At 40.5% G+C, this 22,075-nt stretch overlaps 2 protein-coding genes across 2 annotated transcripts; one reads left to right on the top strand and one right to left on the bottom strand.

The window, feature by feature from the left end:
* Positions 1-14: 14 nt before the first annotated feature.
* Positions 15-11,764, bottom strand: flii (FLII actin remodeling protein). The gene is made up of 31 exons (XM_031868018.1): positions 11,632-11,764; positions 10,364-10,474; positions 9,543-9,614; positions 9,290-9,370; positions 8,920-9,167; positions 8,670-8,773; positions 8,289-8,464; positions 7,810-7,967; positions 7,411-7,495; positions 6,764-6,911; positions 6,507-6,637; positions 6,291-6,398; positions 5,992-6,096; positions 5,678-5,857; positions 5,359-5,441; positions 4,998-5,072; positions 4,728-4,811; positions 4,419-4,590; positions 3,813-3,920; positions 3,495-3,686; positions 2,703-2,801; positions 2,508-2,597; positions 2,279-2,418; positions 1,932-2,163; positions 1,658-1,812; positions 1,476-1,536; positions 1,215-1,343; positions 981-1,087; positions 700-805; positions 506-571; positions 15-290 (listed from the first exon to the last, which is right to left on the bottom strand). Exons 1-31 carry the CDS (start codon positions 11,692-11,694, stop codon positions 156-158), a joined length of 3,804 nt encoding a protein of 1,267 aa, XP_031723878.1. The 5' UTR covers positions 11,695-11,764; the 3' UTR covers positions 15-155.
* Positions 11,765-12,408: 644 nt separating this feature from the next.
* Positions 12,409-18,154, top strand: desi1a (desumoylating isopeptidase 1a). Its single transcript, XM_031868050.1, has 6 exons — positions 12,409-12,594; positions 12,942-12,963; positions 13,461-13,530; positions 14,246-14,355; positions 14,545-14,667; positions 15,144-18,154. The coding sequence occupies exons 1-6, from the start codon at positions 12,504-12,506 to the stop codon at positions 15,232-15,234; spliced, it is 507 nt and encodes a 168-aa protein (XP_031723910.1). The 5' UTR covers positions 12,409-12,503; the 3' UTR covers positions 15,235-18,154.
* Positions 18,155-22,075: the final 3,921 nt, after the last annotated feature.

Genomic DNA, 22,075 nt, shown 5'->3' with positions numbered 1-22,075 from the left:
GGGGTTGAGGGGTGGGGGAAGCAATCAGAGCTCAGGCAAAGCTAGAGTTAGGCATAGACATCATCCTCATCACGATCTTCATCCTAATGGTACAAAAATGACATGGCAGCGAATAAATCTGATGCATGTATGAGAGCTTCTGTGCATGTGTTCGTCTATGCGAGGGTGGTTTTGAACGCTCCCCAGGCGTGGAAGCAGCGGCTGAAGCAGTGGGGCTCGTTCCCCTTTCGCACCAGTCGCAGCTTCCTGGGGTGTTCAGTGTCCTTGGAGCGCATGTGCTGGATGTAAACCTAGAGAGGAAAAGGATTAGTAAGATGTGGATATGGCTGTATAACACCAAAACGTGTTTGAACACGTGTATACACACACACACACACACACACACACACACACACACACACACACACACACACACACACACAAAAATGTAAAGCGAAAGCATTTGCCAAGAATGTTTTCATTAATCAACACAATCAATCAACACAAACGGCAGTTTGTCACTAACCTGGCAGGCTTTGAGACTAAGTTTGATCTCCACCTGGCTGGTCTGAGTACCGACCCACATGTACACCTGATGGGAAACAAGGAAATTAGGAAAAATGAATAAAAAAAACAAACAATAACCCAGTAATACATGAAATGATGAAATCCAACTGATTTCACTGTGGACGTTCAGATAAATCGATGATCAATTGTTACCTCTTTGCCGTTGTCCAGCAACATGATATCGTCATCCGCCAGGTCGTCCTGACAAAAGTCGGAGCACTTCTCCGACACGGAAAAATAACCCTTCTCATTCGAACACCTGAGGGAGGGACAGTGGGGAAATAACAATCGAAGGAAAGGTGAGTGATGTGAGAGAGAGAGGGGAGACGGATACAGAAAGGAGAGAAGTTAGTATTGCATATTAAGTTGTCATTCTAAACGCACTTCTTTCAACTATAATGACTTCATATTACCAACAGTTAATGTTCACCCACCTGAAGAGCCGAGCATATTTCATATAGTCTGCATCTTCATCGTACTCCTTCTGAGAGCCAATCCCCACCCAGAAGAAGTTCTCCGGCTCCTCCCCCTCATTAATTACCTACGAGACACACTTATTGAAATTTGACAAAATACACTTTCATGCAGAATCTAAATACAGAAAGACACTTCACAGAAGCTAAAGTATTTCTCTCAACTAAGGTACACATGTGCACATACTCATTTACCTGTTTGCTGTATGTTTCATCAAACATGCAGTTCATGATGTCCTCGGCCAGTTTGGCTTCATCAGGGTCAGCAGCTCGTCCCACCCAGGTGTACACGATGCCCTGATTGTCTGTGCTCTCAAACGGAACCTGCAGAAAACAAATACCGTTAATCAGACATTTTTGGTCTTTAAGTACAAAAGTAGGAGGACACACAGGAGACATCTCTGGTGGAACTTGATACAAATTATTGTTTTATTGCCATTACTGTAAGATCACAACCTTGAGAATGAAGCAGAACTCTGAGTTGAGATTGCTGGAATCTGTTCCAATCTGGATGGTCCTAAGAGAGAGATTAGAAAAAAAAAAAAAAAACTCTTCTGTGAACTCGTAAACCAGACTTCTCTGGAGGAAGCTCGAGTGACAGTGCTGGTAATAAATGGTGATAATATCACTACATCTACCTGCTGCAAAGTGCGCTGCCATTGGTGCGTACGTGGTAGAGGGAGGGCTGAGCAGAGTCGGTCTTCTGTTTCCTCTTCCCTTTGTGAATGATGAACTTCCTCTTGAAATGGGACAGGAACTTGAGGTTCTCCTGCTGCTGCGTCATACGCACCACCTAAACCGCAAGAAAGACTATGGTCATCAATTCAGCACAAAATTGTAAAACATTTTACGCTAAAAGTTTGATTTTAAGCGTGACAATGTCAAAGAATGTGTACAAATCTATCCAGATACCTTCAGTTTTCCAGGGAAAAGACTCTCAAACTTCTTCTGCAGCGAGAAGGTGAAAGTGAGCCAGCCCATGTTGGAGGCCTGCCTGCCCTGCCAGAAATACACAACACACTGGAAGTCCTCCTCGGGCTGTTTGTCATCTTCCTCCTCTGCTGCTGCTGCTCTTCTTCCTTCACCGCCTTCCCCCTCCTTCTTCTCCTTCTCCTCGTCTTCGTACTCCACAGGCACCCAGTATCTACACAAGCAGAATGAGATTAGTGCAGGACAATGACTCACTTTGACAGTACAGTTTCAAGCCAGTGGAGCATGTTCTCTTTGCATGTATTCTGGACATCCTTGCTCATCCCTACCGGCAGAGGAAGACGTAGCAGTCCTGGGTGTGGAAGTGGCCAAACTCCTCCTCGGGCAGGCGAGCAAACTTCTTCCCCTCCAACACAAATCCTTCCATGCCATCTAGATCCTCATTCCATTCCTCCATCAGTTGTTCAGCCTAGACACAAATGATGAATATGTATGAAGTGGAGGTTTGCTTTATTCACCAATCAATAGTGAAAATAATAACCATGAGTGTGTTGTTACCTCAGTAAGGGGCATGGCTGGCTGCCTGGGAAGGAAGAGGGCTGTGAGGTCAGCTTTCATCTGGTCTTTCTGCTCCGCGTCCTTCTTCACCTGAGAGAGACACAAACACTTACAGTGCAAGCAGCTCAATGTGGAGGCCCCACACACACACACACATATATATATGTATATGTATATACAGTATGTATCACTGACCTTGCCCTGTAGGTTGTCCTTCTTTTGTACAGTCTCAGCTGCTCTGGTGTAGTCCACCTTCAACACGTCATCCCAGTTCTTAAACTTGGACTTAAACATCTGAAGAAGAGCAACTAACATTAAATGACACCATATGCAGAATATAAGATACACTTAATAACAGCTTTTAACCGATGTACAGGATTTGATATGCACAATAATAACATGCAGGTAGTACTTCACATTCTACTCCTGTTCAGTCTGAACATAAAATACCTTCCAGCTATAGATGTCAGTAACAAATGAAAACAATGAATAATTACTCAGCACTACACTCTTTTTGCTGCGCCTATCTATATGCCCCGCTTGTTTCTAGTGTTGTTCTTTCTTTCTATCTATATATCTATATATCTATATCTCTATATATCTATATCTATATCTATATATATCTATATCTATATCTATATATATATTTTATTTAATTAAATGTATTTATTATTATTTTATACCATGTGTATTTAATAATTTGCACTGTCCCTTCTCTCAAATGAACTAAACGTATTTCAAAGGGTGTAAATAAACATTTTAAAGAGCAAAACGTGACATTTAAGACACTTTCTTCCTTCTTGCAGAATTGCACAGGACTGATCATCCACTTATTATACTATAAGTAACCAGTAAGGTGTATTTATACACTGCTAGACCAAAACAGCAGGTAAAGCAAGTGGATGTTATTGATTTTGCTATCATAACACGTTTACTTCCCACAGCCTCGAGTGTGCAGCAGCAGTGTTTGCAGTGGTGCGGTATTACCTGGCACTCGGTGCCCTCCAGGTTGCGGGTGACGCAGGCATGTTTGGGCCGATGCAGCATGGAGCAGATCTCCTGAGCCAGTTTTAAGGCAGCGGCTCGGACGAGACGTGGAGACTTCCTCCCGATCCAGATGAAGACGTCAGACCAGCAGTCCAGGACGTACACGCCTTTTGTGTCCAGCAGAGATTGCACCTGAGGAGAGGGATGGAAATATGGAAGAAGACGTAAAAAAAAAGTGAAGTAGGAAAAATACATTTTGAGGCATTATTTCAGTCGTATAATCATGCCTTCTAGTGAATATGCAGCAGATGAACATACCAGTCTCATCTCTGGCGAAGTGTCCAGTTTGATCTTGTGGTCTTTGTGCTCGACTGACAGTTTGTAGTTGATCTGTGGCAGCTCCAGGTAGCCCAGACCCAAGCCCACCTACAGGACAATGATAGAGAAAACATCAGAGAATTGCGTTTTGAATTTCCTCTCTTTCAATGCCGTCTGTTATGACATGTAGCGGAGCTCCCGCTGTCATTGCACACAGACATTTTGTTACTGAAGCACCTCTGCAGGCAAAGAAAATACAAGAGAAGAGGATTTCTTCCAGATAAACCCCCAAATTCAGTCTAATAAATCCCCAAAACAATACACTATTCACTTCCAGTTCCCCCATTAGTTCATTTCAATTTAGCATTTTTGGTATTTGGCATATCCCACGTACTGCATCATGGGCCAGCAACAAAAAGCACAGTTACCATGACTTCAAGCCTGTGATGAAGCAGAAAGCTCAACAGCGAACCATAAACACCTCCTACGACACTGACCGGTTGGCCTTACGCCTACCCTCCCTTAATACTGCATGTATACTTCTACTGTAGACCACGTTAACAGGATGAAGTCAGTCATGGAGAGCAGTACTGTATGAAGACTTACCTTGTATAGTTTAGGTCTAACAGGAGAAAAGTCATCTGGTACGTGTTTCTTGATCTCCTCTGGTTGTCCTCCCAGTACCTCCCAGAACCCCGGTGGCTCCTGGTTCTGCATGAGGGTTGTAATCTCTGCCTTCCCCTTGCGCTCATTCTTATTGATCTTTTCTGCAAATAACCTGAAAGATGAACACAATGCACACTTTGCTTCACAAGTTTTTTTTCATGTTAGATTGTGAGCGTAACATGGAAACCAGCTTGAGATTTTCATTAGAAGTGTTAATACGTTTGTGGTACTTATTGATTTGTGTCCTACCTCGCCTTGGTGGTGTTGCTGAGAGTAGCGTTGGCTCCTCTCCAGATAAAGATGTTCAGCCCCGTGTCCGACAGGAAGACATACCTGCCAAAAAGAAAACAGACACGATGTCATGGGTACAATAAAGCAGCCGGAAAAAAATGAACTAATGAAATGCAGGTTTTACCGTAAATGCAGCGATTATGTCAAAGTATTAGAAAGCAGGGAGCGCGTAGCAAACTATACATGGGTACGTTGTGTGTACAAGGCAGAAAGGGCGGCGAGAGTTACCGTGGGTCGAGGGAGGAGGCCTTCACAGGTACAGACTCCAGCCGGATGTTTTTCTTCCCGTAAACTCTGTACAACCTGATGGACACACAAAATGATTAAAACCTGGTTTAAAAATATATTTCCAGACAAAAGAGCATCTTATTTAAATTAGTTACAGCTGAACGTGAAAGATATAAGCTGACAAAAAGAATTCAGACTCCAAATAAACTTGATTTTGAGCAGCTTTTCAGACAAAATTACAATAAATAAAAGCAAAAGACTAATAATACTATACATTTGACACAACTTTAAAAAAAAAAAAAAGAATACAGACGGAAATGATGCAAGATGAGTTTTCTGAAAAAACGTCCTTCTAGCTTACTTGACAGAATAGTGCGTGTCCTCCACAGTGTAGAATCCGCTGGCTGTTCCTCCCTCAATGTAGGAGATCTCATTGTTAAACACCTGCACATGAGACAAAAAGCACGCAGTGGTTGGTTATTCATGCTGATATAGAGAGTCACTGTACCGTATCCAATAAAAGAAAAATAATAAAGTTAGATTAAATGTTTAACTGAAGCACAAGGATTTCACCTGAAGCTAAGCTTTGATTGATCAGAAGTTTCTTGCTAGTTATTTGTGTATATCTCTATGTGCCCCCTGATACACTAGCACTGTATGCACACTATGTTTATACATACAGCGCTGAACTCCTCGCTCTCATCTCCCATCTCCTCCCGTATCGTCCTGCACTCTGCTCCAAGGAAATTTCGGAGGTTGACGGCGTGGATGGCAGAGCCGGCCTTCTTGTCAAGCGTGGCTTCCTGGCCGATCCAGTAGTAGATGTGCCAGTTCAAAGCGCCGTTGTCATCCAGGAAAGTCTACAAATCGCAAAAGAAAGACGTCCCGTGTCGTTTGATTACGCCAATCTGTCTGATGATAATCAAAGTAATGGCAGTCCGTACAATCTGCTGACACGTATCGCCTGTAAATGACGGCAGATTCGATGCGTTACCTTGAGGATGATGTAGCAATCAGCCTCGTAGAACTTGCCATGGAAAGCTTCGTCCGTTAGCATCGGAATAAAGTTCTCTATCTGCCACACAGATACACCTGGAACCTGTAGGACGAGGAAACAGAGGAGATACGTACACTGATAAAATAACCCGAATAATGCAAAGAACAATCTAATTCGGCACATTCTGAGGCACTTTGGTGGGTTGTAGCTAAGAAATGAGAGAGCGCGCGCACGCACGCACGCACGCACGCACGCACGCACACGCACACGCACGCACACGCACACGCACACATTACCTGCCCCACATCCTCCAAATAGAACTCAGAGTAGTCCAGATGAGGTTTCGCTAGACTCTTGTCCCAGCGCCGGACCTTTAAATCATCATATTTCAAATCCCCGTTCTCCTGCAAAAATTATCAGATTTCTTAGTAAATAAAATGTAAATGAATTCTATTGTGTTTATTATTGTTCCTGAGAGCTGTGTTGACATCCTTCTTCATCTTTTGCCTTACCTCCATGTTCTTCTTGTCTTGTGCAACGTCACTCATGCCCTTCAGCACCTGCTTTGCCTGATCGTCCTGAGAACTGTCCTTCCTCCTCCTTAGCCTCATCTTCCTCGCCAGGGGATCTCGGGGGCTGGCTCCTGGACACGTGTACACACAGAGAGAGATTTAAGCCTTTCGAAACAAAACCTGTTTTACCGCCAGAAGAACAAAAGGCACAGATGTGCCTACTCTGCGTACAGTTATAGATGTATAAATACACGTACCTCCTCCAGCAGCTGCTACAGTAGCAGGTGAGGCCCCGGCCAGCCGGAGCTGGTTCTGCAGGGAGAAGTCAATGTTGTACCACTCTGCTGCTCTGTCGACTGGTTTGGGAGGCATCACCAGGTTGGGGTTCTCACGTACATCCAGAATCTACAGAGATATACATTTGTGTTACTCTTTTCTTTTAACAATAAGAGTTTGTGGAGATATAGTAATATTCAATGAAATATGTGTATTAGATGACAGCGTTGTGACGTTACAGAGCAGTACGTTTTATATATGTCCAGTATATAATCTTTTAAAAATCTTCCTAAACAAACTTGATTTGTACTGTTATATGATTTTATTGTGTTATTATTATTTCATCTAATTTATAACATCACTATACAGTAATCATTTAAAAAAATTATCATGATGTTATTATTGTATGTCACATAATATTACATTTACCCAACAGTATCCTACTTCTTTCTTACATCTATCGTGACATACTTTTAGTCTAAAGTATGAAAACATGTCCAATGTTTTTCTCTCCAGTAATGAGGGAGGTCACAGTCACGTTACAAAGTAATCAAACCCGCATTAATCCGCCATTTACCCAATAGTACAGTATTATTTGGTTACTTTACGAGTGGCTTTAGTATTGTACCTCTAAATCAGTCAAGAAGTGGATGGCCTCAGGCAGTGTTACTAGGCGGTTTTTATTCAGCACCAGCTTCTTCAGCTTGCCACACCTAGACAACACAAAACCACATGTTCACATAACCGCATATTCTTGTGTGGTGACAAAATGTGTTGTGTACAGATGACCAAGACACTTTTACATAGCTGTTCAATTTGGCTGATAAAATTAACTTTGAATGGTTCTTCATAAAGACTCAGTCTTTAAGGGAAACATGTTAGAGTCTGAATCGAGATTACAAATATTAAGTTGCCGTGTATCAGCCGATCATAAAAAATGTCAGTCGAGCAATGCAGAATGAAAATAGCATGATTTCAACTGGTGGCTCATCAATCACAGCACCCTGAAACTTTTTGTCAAACTCACCTGCAGAGGCCCTCTGGGATGAGTTCCAGGTTGTTGTTGGCGGCCATGAACTCGGTGAGGCTGGACAGTTTGCCCACGCCTGGCGGAACCCCATCAAAGTCCAGTTTGTTAGAGTTTACATACAGCTTCTTCAGTTTGGCCAGCTTACAGATTGCAGACTGGATGAAGACACGCAAGCAAACTTAAACCGTTAAAACATTTTAAACAAATTACAAAAGGAAATGCATATAAATACTACTCAAACTAAATTATAGATCGCTCTCTAAAGGGTTGGTTCACCCACATTCACATGTTTCTCTGTAGTCAGCCATACAGACAGTTTGCACCGATCACCACCCAAACAGAATCAAATTTAATGTGTGGTTTAATATTGAAACAACTCCATCTACACAGCTTCTTTTTTTTTTTTTTTTTTTAAACACTGGTAGTAAAAACAGCATGGCTTCTCGAGAAAGACGTAGAACTATTATTGTCCTTACGGGCAGTGAGGTGAGCTGGTTGCGGCTCAGGTTAAGCGTCTCCAGCTGAGTCCACTGGTCAATGCAGAGGGACAGTTCTGAGATCTGATTAGTGCTCAGGTTGAGTCTCTTCAAACTGCTCAGTGAATAGAGGCACTCTGGCAACCGAGTCAGGTCGTTACATGACAGGTCAACATCTGGGAGAGACGGAGGAGACCGAAGGGAACACATGCTCGTAAAAAGTTTGTTTCCCCAGACAGAGAGTAGTACGATATATACACAAAGCGACACATTTGTGAAAAATGTACAACATTGCTCAGTCAATGTAAGAAGGAAAATGTCCCTAAATATGTGGAAGAAACAAGAGAGTGGTGTGTGTGAGTGTGTGTGAGAGAGAGATACCTGCTAAATGTGTCAGACCCTCCAGGCTGGTCGGCATGTTGCTCTGGGTCCTCTGGGTGTTCCTCAGATGGAGAGTCTGTAATGCCACCATGGCTGGCAGTTGGCTGCTCAGACAAACAGAGAATTAAATGAATGCCTATTTTTGTTTTCTAAATAAACGTACCACAACGATTTAAGCATAACATGAGGCCTGTGAATTTAGGATTAGGGACAGAGGTAACACAAAATAAACTAAATAATTTCCTCTTACCGCAACTGTGCATGCATCAAGGGGTTGTTGTTCAGTGTGAGTGTCTGCAGGTGAACCAGGCGTCTCATCTGCGGTGGCAGGCTGTCCAGCTTGTTGTCGCTCAGGTCCAGATACAGCAGGTCTGTCAGGTTGATAAACAGCTGGTTGGGGATGGAGTCGATGCTGTTGTGGCTCAGATTCAGCACCAGCATGTTCCTGCTGTTCTCCAGGTCCCGGGGGATCTCTGACAGCTGATTGTAACTCAGGTCCTGGAGGAAATGTATCGTTATTGTGATTAATTGAAAAAGAGCGAAGGTAATAGGTGTAAAGCTATTCAAGTGTTTGATAAGCAGAGAGGGGGGGGGGGGGGTTGTGAGATATTATTATGTACCAGCACAGAGAGGTCATCGAGCTGAAAGATGTCATCAGGGACTCCAGAGTTTTTCAGGTTGTTGGCTCGGGCTACCACCGCCTGCACACATAGTGAAAAACATGTAGGACTCTATCATAACTACACATTGGTACAAGTAGAAACAGGCCATAGTCAGAGCATTAGATTGGCAGTGCTTATTCTTATTGCTCGTGGTAGAAATCGGCATGTGCTCAATGTGTATTTTCTTTATGCATGTGTGGGTGTCACTTACCCGGAGGTTTGGTAAGCTGGACAGTTCTCCATGCAAAGTGGTCAGGCTGTTGTGACTCACTGAAAGATGCTCCTAAAAAAGAGAAAAACAAGAGGTTTTGTTTACAGACACAAAACAAAGCATTATTTAAAACCCCATAAAAACACTACATGGTGCCCCGGTCACTGCTGTGCAATATACTTCTTGCACTAATGCCCATTTGTCTCCAAATAAAATGATTTAACTGCAAACAGGATAAAATCAAGGCAGATAAACAAACCCCAGACACTGCGACTCATAGCCACAATAACAGACTAATCTTATGTACTTACACCTGATCAGCTTTTAACAGTGGCCGGCTGATTGCAGCTTCGGAGGTTTAGATAAGATAATCCTATCAAAGATATTGGGCATTAAAGTATGGCTGTGTGTGTTCTTAATGAGGTGCTGTTAAAATGCACCAATGTGCTGATGCAATGTCCTTTGTTACCCATACATCAAGTAAAGAAGGTGTTTTATCAACAATGCAGTAATAAATGGCCCATCAAAGTAGATGAATATAGGTTGAGACAAAAACAAACAGTGCATTTAAAATAACATTTCACAAATACATACAATACACTGTTACCATTACTGACAATATAGAAAATAACACTACTACCATTGTGGCAGCGGTAAAAACAAAACAATAACAAAAAAGGGGAATTAAAGGGTGTCCATTCATTATAATGAAGACTGATTTGAGGACAGAACAGAAACACAAATGATATGAGTCAATAGCTTTATATTTACAGATGTGAGGATAAGCCAATACAACCAGCAAACAGCCCTAAATGTCTCACCAGCTTCTGCAGAGAGGCCAGCTCCTCTGGGAGGTAGCACAACCCCGTCCTGTTCAGTTTCAGCCATCGCAGACTGCTCATACACTTGACATGCTCTGGAAAGTACCCGCCCTGCAGAGGACAGATACGGGAGAGAGGTAGGAGACACACATGAAGAGGAGAGAGAATGATATCAGTAATACTGGTATTGACTTTATTGGAGGAATGATATCTCTTTGTAATGTCCAATAGTGATAGAGTTGGTGGAGTTGAACATCATTTCCAAGTCATTGCCCTAATGTATCAAAGGCTGCATATTTACCATGTGAAGAATACAGAAGACTGAGAACAGTAAATTGATGTCAACTACAAAATTAGAAGTTGACATCATCCTTATTATTTTCATCGTCATTATGGGTCAGTACAAATAACTACATGAGTAAGTGCAGCAGACACTGTGATGTTCAGTCTATATTATCTTCTACAGTCAGGATAAGAAAGCTGAGATGTAACAGCCGATATGATCTTGGGCACAACTTGTATGAGGATATGATGTCATTCTACACTACCTTAAATCAGAACATCAGCCATTCACTAACTGATAGATAAACCAGTTATTTATACAGCTTATCTGTACTAACGCTACCTTCCATACCAGCATGGAAGGTAGCGTTAAGCAACATTACGCAAAATGTTTCAAATACGTACCAGATGATCTCAGCTGTCACTGCTGCTTTTTCAGTCTACCAAACTGAGCTCGCAAAGTGTGCCAAAACCAACAAGTATGACGACATTGAGTCACTCTGAAATGTTAGCTGACGTCATTGTTTGTGGCCTTATACTTGTCTAATTTAAACGCTGAGGAAGCTGACATGTTGTGACACGAAGGTTGTGCTTCTAATCCAGACAGCCAGAGTTAGCCAACAGTAGAGCTAAATTAGCTAGCTATCGTGACGTTGGAAACAAGAGCTAGCTACGTTATCACAAACTACCCAGAAGTATGTAGATAACCGCGTACAATGTAAAGAAGCAGCGCTATGTTACCTTAACTAACCCATTCCCCTTAACAGACAACTGTAAACCACAGGACGCTTATGGCCGACACCAGACTGCTATGTTGTCCATGTCAAAAAGCTGTCAACTGGCTAACGCCCAACGCTAGTAACGTTAAGCTAAGCTAGTGTTTAGCGAGCTCACCCGTAAACCGTTTGTTGTGAGATAACGTCAGCTAGCTAAACGTGTTAGTTGCTCAACACCGGTGGCTTTAAAAATGATTGAATATTGCTTACTTTGAAGTCGTTTCCACTGAGGTCTACCCCTCTAATGAAGGGAAGCACTCCGGTGGAAGCCATTTCTGGTTTATGTCACAGCTGCTCAGCCCTCTACTGTCTATTTTGGTCCAGGGTAATGAGGCGCTGTGGCAAACTACTCTTCTTCTTTTGATTTCTAGTGGTGGTTGACAACCACAGTTTCGGGTGCATTATCGCCCCCCTGTGCTTCGGAATGTGTACCACAGATTAAAATAGTTTGTGTTCAGCGCCCTCCAGTGGTCATCAGGGATTACGACACAACCAGGGTCGCGTGGGTGTCCCAATATCTATGAGGACTTGCTAGTTGATCAATACGCCATACTATTTAAAAGCCGAGACAGCAGTCTCTGTTTGAAGGAAATGCGTTTCTATAATATGGCCTTTATTCAAAGGAACGTCTTCATTTTCTTCTTATTCTTCTTCTACTGGACTGAAGTGTGGGGCATTACATTACAATTAAAGTCTCAGGGATTTGTCTATGTTAGCTGAAGGGAAGGGATGAGTTGCTCATTTCTTCGTGACAAGCTCTTTGATCGTGGCACATAATGCAACAAACACTGCTGTGCACAGCTAAATGTCAAGTCATTTCGTGGGAGCAAGTGTAAAGCCGGAAAAGATACCATTTGATTTCAAAATAAGACAACTTCCGCTCAAGCTTACAATTGTTGTTGTTGAGGACGTTTCTTCATAAATATTTTATTTTGAAAGCAGTGGAATCGGAAGAGTTTCACGTATTCTTAAACGTGATGACATAATTCAGGAAACCTCACAGTCAGCTGTGCCGTTATATGTCCGGCGCTTGGCAATTCAACGAAAATAAAAAATAAAAAAGGTATTTTGGGGTTTACATTATGGACAAGAATGCTACGCGATACAATGTACAACTATATATTTATGATCTATCGAGAGGGATGGCTCGCAGCCTCAGCCCCATCATGTTAGGTAAGTATGCAGATAAAAAATCCGATGCAACCGGCCGGGCCTTGGGGACTAATGAGTGATAATAACACCCGGTGGAGATGCTTCCTGTGGCTTGCATAGTTACGTTGCTTGCATACAGCTGTTGCCGTGCAGTGTACCGATCTTTGATTAACTTACCAAGGTCGAGTTATTTTTTAATACATTTATTTTGAAAATATATTGTAAAGCGTGAGTGATTTATGTTCATCCTCAGGAATGGTTCTTTAATTGGCTGTTGACGTCAAACTATACACGTGTAATCTACAGCTCCACGGAGCTGCTTGCAGAGAAGATCATCTACCTCACTACTGTTTCCCTTTTTGTTACAGGAAAGCAACTGGATGGTATATGGTACGCTGCTTCTTTCTGTTACTCTGACAGCTGGCTTGCTTGGGATCTAAAATATTGACCTTCTAAATCATGAAAGCATTGCTTCTCATGTAATGTGTGGATCCATCAGGTGTAGACCCCAGAGCAGATAGGCATTAGAATCCCTGATAAATCATATAAACCTGCTGAAAACAGCTACTGACAATGTGTCTAATGATTTTCTCATTTTGATACTAAGTGGTTTTTATTTGTTTTGTTTTGAATAAAGTAATTTCAGAAAATGTAGGAAATCATAAAGTGAAGTATAATTAGACCCAAAACAACTAATCTCACATTAATAATCAAGCATGGGTCTATCTAAGGCTAGATTTTCTGTCATTACTGTGTAATAAATGAGTCATTAGGTTGTCTGGCTTGTTATTTGGTAAAAAAGGCTCTGACTTACAATTTCTAAATAAATCCAGGTAATATTGTTCTGATCTGAATTTAGTTCTGTGTTCTTTTTGTACTTTTCTCAGGCACACAGCCATAGTGGTGTACGGTGATGAGTTCTTCTATGGAGGGGAGGGGATCTCTAGCTGTTCGCCGGTAAGTCTGTAAGAAGCGGACTGACTCCTTTCACAAGTTTCATTGAACAAGCTCATGAAGAGAATGCCTGCACACCAAGAGTTACAGCCACAGGCTGATTCTATACTGCTTTGAATGGGTGTGGACCAATGAGTGTTAATAGTGTTCTTTTGGACTGTAAACTAAAACGCCCACTGTTTTATGTTTTCATCTAAAGCTATCTTTAGTTTCATTTAACAAAAATAAGTTATTTCCTAACCAGCTGGGGAGTGTAGTTTTTATCAAACTACACTGCCCAGTGTAGTTTGGTTTGTAGTGATTATTTCTGGCAGCAAGTATGTGGGATTGACTCAAAGTAAACTTCAGCTCCCAAAGTTCATTGTAATGAAGGAATTTGTCACTCAGTGCGGCAGTGTGGCTCATTGCTTTGGCTACACAGACAACACTTGTTAGAGGATAAATGCATGGTTGGTTTTGGTCTTTTTAAGAAAAATATCGAATATAAAAAGATATAAATAAATAACATATACAAATGGATAAAATCTAAAAATACAGAATATCGCTAGCCTCGATTTAATCTATCTTTTAGCAGTTATCCATGCAAATCAGAGAAACAGCTCGAACACAATGGGCCTAGAGTATCTGTTCCTTTAACTATCGGACCACTTTTCAACAGCTCTCATAAAATGTGTGAATGTTGTGAACGTTTTCCATTTGCCTGCTGTGTGTTTGTCAGGGTGGGACGATGCTGGGGCCTCCAGACACAGTGGTAGAGCTGGGCGAGACAGAAGTGTCTGAGGAGATCTTCATGGATTACCTCTCTTCCCTGGGAGAAGGCACATACAGGTCGAGTAGCTGTTATCCAGCCGAAGAATTCCCAATAATAATAATTGGGACTCCCAATAAGTTCTCAAAGTTTGTTTATCCTACCGTGTGGCTAAATTCACGAGTCTAACCATACTTGTTACTGTAGTCACAATATATGAAAGCTGTTACCTGATGCATTAACTCTCTTCCATTCTCTCCTCTGTTCAGAGGTGACAGGTATCGTCTGTTTGAGCACAACTGCAACACCTTCACCAACGAGGTGGCTCAGTTCCTGACGGGCGGGTCCATCCCGTCCTACATCACCGACCTTCCATCGGAAGTCCTCTCCACGTGAGTGTGAAAACTCACAGTCTGTCAGCTGTCAATGTCTTCAATCAAGTCTGTCGTCTGTGCCTGTTTCCAATTTTTGTAATGCTGTCCTTCCACTTAAAAAAAAAAACCAGCTAAAATGTTCATTATATGCTTCTCTACCCTCAGGTACTCTGAGAACGTATGGTTTATTGTGACATGTGAACTATCTATTCTGTGTTCATATGTCAATTTACTGTTGTGCAATCTTGAATGAAGTTGCACAAATTTCAAACTTGTTTAGAGAGCAAAATACAAAGTGCATTTCTTGGAAAAGACATGATATAAAACACTTTGTTAACCCAACTGGAAACAATAGTGAATACAGTCTGTTAATATGCAGTTACGCACATACTGTATGAGTAGGGTTTACATGGTTGGTTTAGGCATGAATAAAAGTGCAATTATTATGTAATGTTTCAGTCTAAAACAATCAAATCTCTTTTTTGCATCTCCAGACCATTTGGCCAGATACTGCGGCCCATTCTGGACTCCATCCACATCGCCCCTCCAGGAGGTAACGTCATCAACGGAGGAAGAAACATGTAATCTGAGAGAGCAGCAGAGTTACCGAGTGCTCACCAGGTCACTTTTATTGTAGTCAGACAGTCAAACTAAACGTCTTTCTTTCTTCTTTCTGTAAATAAGCTACACACTAGCATTTAAGCTAAGGGCCATTTTGTAAGCTATAACTGATAACTGACCAGTAAATCCTTAAAAATCATCATCTACATTTAATTTCCTCCTGGAAACCGAGTTGGTTCATGACTACTACTTCGGGGGAACTCAGAGCCCTCTTCATGGCATCGAATTCAATACACCGCAAAGTACTTACAAAACACATGTTTGGGTTTAGCAACATAGCCGTATATCAAAACAGTTACTTTCTAACACTAAAAGCTGATTTTCAGCATTGTCGCCTTCTCACGAATAAATCTATGGAAAGTCCAATTTCCAATTAAGCTTTTTTCGAAGTGAAATGTAACTAAGTTTATTTAGATTTGTGGCACTGCAAAGTGATTTACCATTTACATTAGGGCAGCCAGGATATCAGATTTACACCACGTGATTATTAAGTTAAGGCCAAAAGGACGATATTATTCCGTTATCTACAGAACATTTGAAAAAATAAGATATTACTAATAATGCTAGTGGTCAAATTCAACTTTAACTTGGTTTATTATGTGTTTTGTCTTCTTTTTTGGCAAATATGAGTGTAAGGAGGTGGAGAGAGAGTCTGTCACCATACCTGTATATATAAAATGATTTAAGAGGTGCTGGATTATTAACACAACATCATATTTGTATTATTAACATGATATCAATAGTTCAATTTAAATATTACGGTTATCTTTAATACTGGAATATCGCAACAACCCTAATTTACACTTTGCAATATTTATACTTTTACTTCTCAACATAGGCATATTGCACTTTTTACTCCACTACTGTACCTGATGGCTGTCATTTAACCACCTACAACATTAAAATACCTCTTGCACATTAGTGCATTCAGCTTATTTAGTGCTTTAGCTTTTGTACTTAGGCACACGGTACAAATCCATTTTGGTGTTGCAATGTTTATCTAATATAGATTTCATTTCTTCAGTTCAGTTATTGACGAAGGAATCAAGTTTTTTGATGTTATTACCAATATATTAGGTTTTCCACATGGTTTCTGCAGTAAAAATCATCTGCCGTTGACTACAATGGAATTAATCCGAGTGTGCACTTTTAGATGTATAGATACGTTTAATATATTCAAGTCTATGGATGCCGGGTGATGGAAAATAAGAGCAAGATATTTGGAGAGTCTTTTAATGTCAATCATATTTTAATTTTGCACTTTTCTTTTTTTTTTATATGCTAGCCTATAGTTAAATTCCCATCAGTGATCCTTTTATACCTTTAACATTTGTCTTAACGATTTCTGTTGAATTTCAACTCTACTTGACATTATCATGTCAATGTTCACATCATTGGTGATATGACATAGAGCAGGTGATTGATGCCTAACTCACACTGAGGTTATAAGATTAGAGGTGGTATAAAAACATGTTGTGTATGTCTGTATAGCAGCACTGGGATCAGTTCATAGTCATTCAGTCATTCCTATGTATGTGAAAGTAAACCCTGGTTGACATTGTTAATGGTTGACTTCAAAAGTCTACATTTCCCCAAACAATCATGTTTTAAAGGTTTTAAAACAGTTTTCTGTGTCAGAAAAAAACCCAAGAATGTAGTTACATCTTCTCTCTGCTATAACTGAAAGTGAACTGCACCACAGCCCTGTTATATGACGTCTTGCCTCTTGGCCTGTGTCACCAGCTTCACAGGGAGATGCTGATCATACATTATACTATATTATACAGCATTTGTTGCCATGTGGATTATTCTAAACAACTGCTCACCCATTTTTTTATTCATGTAGATATGACCATAATCAGGGCAATGTCCTGTACTATCATCTTAATAACAACCTGCTCGAGTCCTTTAACAGCCACCAGAGTGTGTTGGATATACAATACACCTCTGTGCCTTCATTTCCCTGCTTGGCTACAGTCACACTGTTGGGAGTTGGCGTATCGTATAGCACAGATGGTAACTCCCTGTGCAATCTGCATTCAAATCTGCCAGTTAGTTTATTGTGTGAAGGTCCAAATTATACACAAATGAGGTGAAACGGGTAAGAAGTAGTAAAGAACCCTCAACCAAACTCTGTAGGAAACTGTAGTTAACATAAGCAGTTGAAAATATACCAGATGAAACATCTGGATCCAGTAACACTCACAGCCTATAATCTCGGTGCATTACACACTATACACTCTGCCATCAGAAAGAACACATACTCTGTCTAGTTTCAAGATAATGCATAGATGACATGTTTTCATGTTTATCTGATTATGACAGTGTTACACACATGAACCTCACAGGCCTGAACTGAATGAAGGATCAAAGAAGCACTGAAAAACAAGAACTCTCAAAGGAAAGACTAAACCAGCATTAACTTTCATTGTGTTCTCCTGCAATAAATAACCCTTGCATACATTTTACCTTCCAAGCAGTCACCGTCTCATGCACCTGCACATAAATATTGGATGTGCAATCTATTTTTAACTTTATTTTCAAACCCAATATTTGTTAGTATTTGGCTATTTTAGGTTGATTTCCCTTAAAGAAGCTACAAGGCTCAGGTGAATCTGGGTTCTGTTATTCTTGCCTTCTGCTAACCAACTAAGTGACTAAGTGCTAAACCAGACCAGTGAACTGTATTACTGCACAAGTCCCCCTTTGTTGCTCTGATACTGTATGTGTTGATGCTGGCTGCTACCTGTAATGTGAAATTGCAACAGATAGTGATGGATAGTATTACCTATTTAACCTAGTCGATATGTTTATGCATATTGTTTGTGTAATAGTTTGTTTTTATAAATCTACCTACATATAAAGCCATTGACTGCAAATTTGACAATATCTGGTGTTATTTTTGACCATTTCTGATCGCAAAGTGTCATTTGCACAAACTCACACATTTATGGAATTGCATTTTAAGGACTAAATAAGTGCACCGTTTTAAAAAAATGCGAACGTGTGAAGTCTGGTGAAGACTTTGATCATTTAACTGTAAAAACTAACCAATGGCAGAACGAAGAAGGGGTCTAATGGTTGAGTAGTTGTGTGCACATACACAACATCTCAGAGGGATCGGTGCTGGATGAAGAAAAATCTATAAGATTGCAATACAAATAATAGAGCCCCATTTGGAATCACCCACTATAGGTCCTCAAGTAAATACCCACAGGAAGGAAATGAGTAATTCACTATGTATATTGCAAAATGACCAATCACATAATCATCCAATTATAATCATATGGGTAAAAATATCTTTGTTACGAGGAAAATATATCAATCAATACACACAAGATTCAATAAAAATGTCAAACGCTCACTTCAATTAAGTAATACATTGTGAGCCATATAACAAGATACAATGACTCATCAAGAACTGTTAATATAAATAGAATAAGTGGCATATTATAAATATTGTTATATATGCAGGTTGCTATGTGTACATATAGATCCAAGGGGGATACTAATCCTATAGAAGATATGCCTACAACAAAGGCTTAATGTCAACGTCCTCATTTAAACCGTCAGGGGACAAGGTGATGATGGAGTAGATCCAATAAGCCTTATTGTGATCACTACCTCTAGGCTGCTAATAGCCTCACTGAAGTTCACCGAGCATCCACAAAGAGACAGTGTTGTTATGTCTGTAGTTTGAGATGCATCTTAAGGACAGCGATGGATTCTGATCAGAAGGTTGCAGTTTCAAAACTACCCGGCACTAAACATCAACCGTTTCAACAAATGAATCTATAATGCTTTTGTTTCCCTATGAGGAAGGCAGTTAACCTGCTAATTGCTCCATTGAGCACCAATCAGGAATAAAAGGCTGACGTTGTGCTGAGGAAGTGAATGCTCAGCAAAACTGGGTGGTCTCTGGAAAAAGCAAAAAGTTAATAGGAAAAGGAAATGCAGTGAAAATAAAAATGGGAGCGAATACTTTCATCTAGTTTTGATGTATTTAAAAAACAAATGAGCTGAATGAAAGAGCATAATAAGACAAATGACGGCAGTGTACTGAGGCCCCGAATCTCTAATTTTTCACTTTACTTGTCCTTTAAAACCAAATTCTTCTGTAGAATGTCGCAGGAATGAGCCCTAAAACATGGAAATGAGTCAGTACTTTTACATTCCTGGCTCCCTCGTCTCTAAGTCAATGGTTGTTTTTATTAAATGGGTTTTTGGTTAGATGCCTGGAATAAGGTCTGTGGTTAACGCAAGCTTAAGCGATTTTAACGTTTGGTTATACGACATAACGACATGGGACATCAGTAAATATCCCACTTGTGAATACTGTAGCTTTTACGTGTCTTGAAAAAGGCAATTTTTTCAAGACACGACAAGTGGCTAATTGACTCAACGTCATCATGCCGAACACTAGTCCGCCTTTAGCTACGTGGTGGTGACATAAAGTCATGCGACCGAGGTGTAGTTTGTTTATATATATGTAAAGTGGTGTTCATTTGTGAATATAATGTTGCTGAACAAAACCCGTAAGTATCATGAATGTTTGTTTGCAACAGAGCTTATTTTTTCCAATAATTTAAAATCCAAATGGCTTTTTGTCGAGGGGATGGCCTACACAGATTGTCAGGTCGGCCTATAAAAACACATCATCCCTGCAGCACTCTGTGGGGATAAGTAGAAAGCAACACAGACAATTTCACTTATGGTATTAGTTCACAACAATACTTGCAATTATCAGATCAAGTCTACATTATTTTGTCGACTAAACTCTTTGGTATTAAACCATGATAGCAGAGAAGGTAACTTTTCCAGATGGTGGATATCTCGCCATGCAGCAGAAATGCTTTGCAGACAGATGTGAAGCGTACTTGGTCCATGGCCTTTAGATCAGCACCCGTCCTTAGAGAGAGTGGATAATAAATGCAGACAGACCTAGCCTGTCCTTGCTCCCTGCAGCGGAGTAGCTGAATCAGCTCAGTTAGTGGCACAATTATGAGTGTCCATGTGACGTTTGACAAACGTTAACCTTCTCTCCAACTACAAGGGTACTGTCAGTCTGGCCTAAGTTGTTAGCGCTGCAGTACCTCCGTGACAAAACCCAGTGAGTCACACCGACCCTCCTGCTGCGGTGACAAATCCTTCCATGACACATAAGGGTGACTTGGACTTCTCTTCCTATAGGCTCTGCTTTAGCTGTAAGTTCATCTTACTTTGATGTAAACAAGTTGGAATATGAGAAGTTGGAATATGAGAAGCCTATACTGTAACGAATTTACGGTGGAGTTACAATCTTACAATCTCATTTGGTCTGTTTCATAACATCAGGTTGCTAAAGTTGGCAAAGCAAGCTCTGCAACGTTAAATTGTAAAATTAATCACCAATTACAGTGTGAAGATGTAACGTTGGTTACCTAACTGTGTTTATTTGAGCTACTATAGAGTCAACTGTAGAACCGCAAACCAGAAGGAATGGGATGATGTTCAAAAAGGGAGTGGAGTTGCCAAAGTATGTCTCTACAACGATGAAGAAGTAAGGCAGTCAAATTCTCTCTCACTGTTTGCTTTCTCTTCTCTTTCTCGTTCACACTGTCATGGAGTTCGTGCAGGTCACAATTACATGTCTGAACTGTGTGTAATTATTTTTCTTCCAAACATTCAGTACCTCTTCAGTTTGGGAATACAAATGTCTTAATATTATTATTTATTTAATATATGTTAAAATACCCCATATTGCCGCCACAGCAGATTCGGAGCAACATTTAAATTCCAAATTGAAATCTCCCATTTCTTCTCTGGTTTTTGGTCTCCACCAACTCCTAAGGGAAATATCTGGCTCTTTAGCTGCTAAATGTTCCATAAAATTGGTTGCCATCTTTGTCCATCTGCTGTTTTGTGCAGGGCAGTGTATTTGGTTTACCCAAGCTTATCTGTTGAAAATGCTAGCAGTTAAATCCTGGAGCATGCTAACAATGACAACGCTAATATGCTAATGTACGGCAGGTAATGTGTCCAAGTTCAACATCTTAGTTTGAATGACAGCATTTGCAAATTAGCACACACAACACAAAGGTTAGTTGAACTACATTAAACTTATGCACCAATCAATCCAATATATTTTGGCGATTGCAACGTTGAAATATCATTCTGGACCAGAGTGATGGACCAACTGACCACAATAACCACCCATAGGGCTTTACAGCTTGCATGGCTAAACATATTGGTTAGAGAGGTAAAGTTGTGAATCAGAAAAATAGTACACACCTTCACAGTGAAAATACTAAGAGGCAGCTGGTCAGAATTCAGGCATCAACACTAAAAGGATTGTGTTGTTAAAAATGTAGATTTAATGGCAGCTCCAGTGCCATCAAAAGATTCAGATTTGTGTTTCTTAATACGCAGTGACCTCAAAGTGTGTGTGGGTGTGAGAGAAAGTGAGAGACAGAGAAAAGATGGATGCTTTTAACAGGTAAGTGTTTGAAAGCCGAATTTTTTCCGTCAGCTGTCCTGAAGGTTTTACTGGAAGAACTGCATTCCCACTGCTTAATGTTTCATTCAGCACTGATATGCATAATTAAGGGATTCATGTACCATTTTTGAAGGTTACCCTGGCACTTTGAGCACAGAATAATTAAAGTTTGCGCTGCACAGTAGCAGAGTGTCAGGTTCTTAGTTTTAAGTAACAGAATATCTGCAATTTGTCATGTTTCCTACCGGTGATGTTTTGCAGTTAGACATCCCGTAATCTCATTTATATATATATATATATATATATATATATATATATATATATATATAT

Source organism: Anarrhichthys ocellatus, unplaced genomic scaffold, assembly GCF_004355925.1.
Source record: "Anarrhichthys ocellatus isolate YVR2014 unplaced genomic scaffold, GSC_Weel_1.0 scaffold40, whole genome shotgun sequence".
In the NCBI taxonomy this organism is placed as follows: Eukaryota; Metazoa; Chordata; class Actinopteri; order Perciformes; family Anarhichadidae; genus Anarrhichthys; species Anarrhichthys ocellatus.
Note: the sequence above shows the minus strand (reverse complement) of the source record. Positions and strands in the feature narration are given on the sequence as shown.

Excerpts from the sequence above, each read along its gene's own strand:
- flii (XM_031868018.1), bottom strand. The coding sequence starts at position 11,694 with ATGGCTTCCACCGGAGTGCTTCCCTTCATTAGAGGGGTAGACCTCAGT. Across the intron at positions 7,968-8,288 it reads ACCAGCTCACCTCACTGCCC|TCTGCAATCTGTAAGCTGGC; the intron begins GTAAGGACAATA and ends GTCTTCATCCAG. Across the intron at positions 1,344-1,475 it reads AGTTCTGCTTCATTCTCAAG|GTTCCGTTTGAGAGCACAGA; the intron begins GTTGTGATCTTA and ends TGTTTTCTGCAG.
- desi1a (XM_031868050.1), top strand. The coding sequence starts at position 12,504 with ATGGACAAGAATGCTACGCGATACAATGTACAACTATATATTTATGAT. Across the intron at positions 13,531-14,245 it reads GGATCTCTAGCTGTTCGCCG|GGTGGGACGATGCTGGGGCC; the intron begins GTAAGTCTGTAA and ends TGTGTTTGTCAG. Across the intron at positions 14,668-15,143 it reads CCATCGGAAGTCCTCTCCAC|ACCATTTGGCCAGATACTGC; the intron begins GTGAGTGTGAAA and ends TTGCATCTCCAG.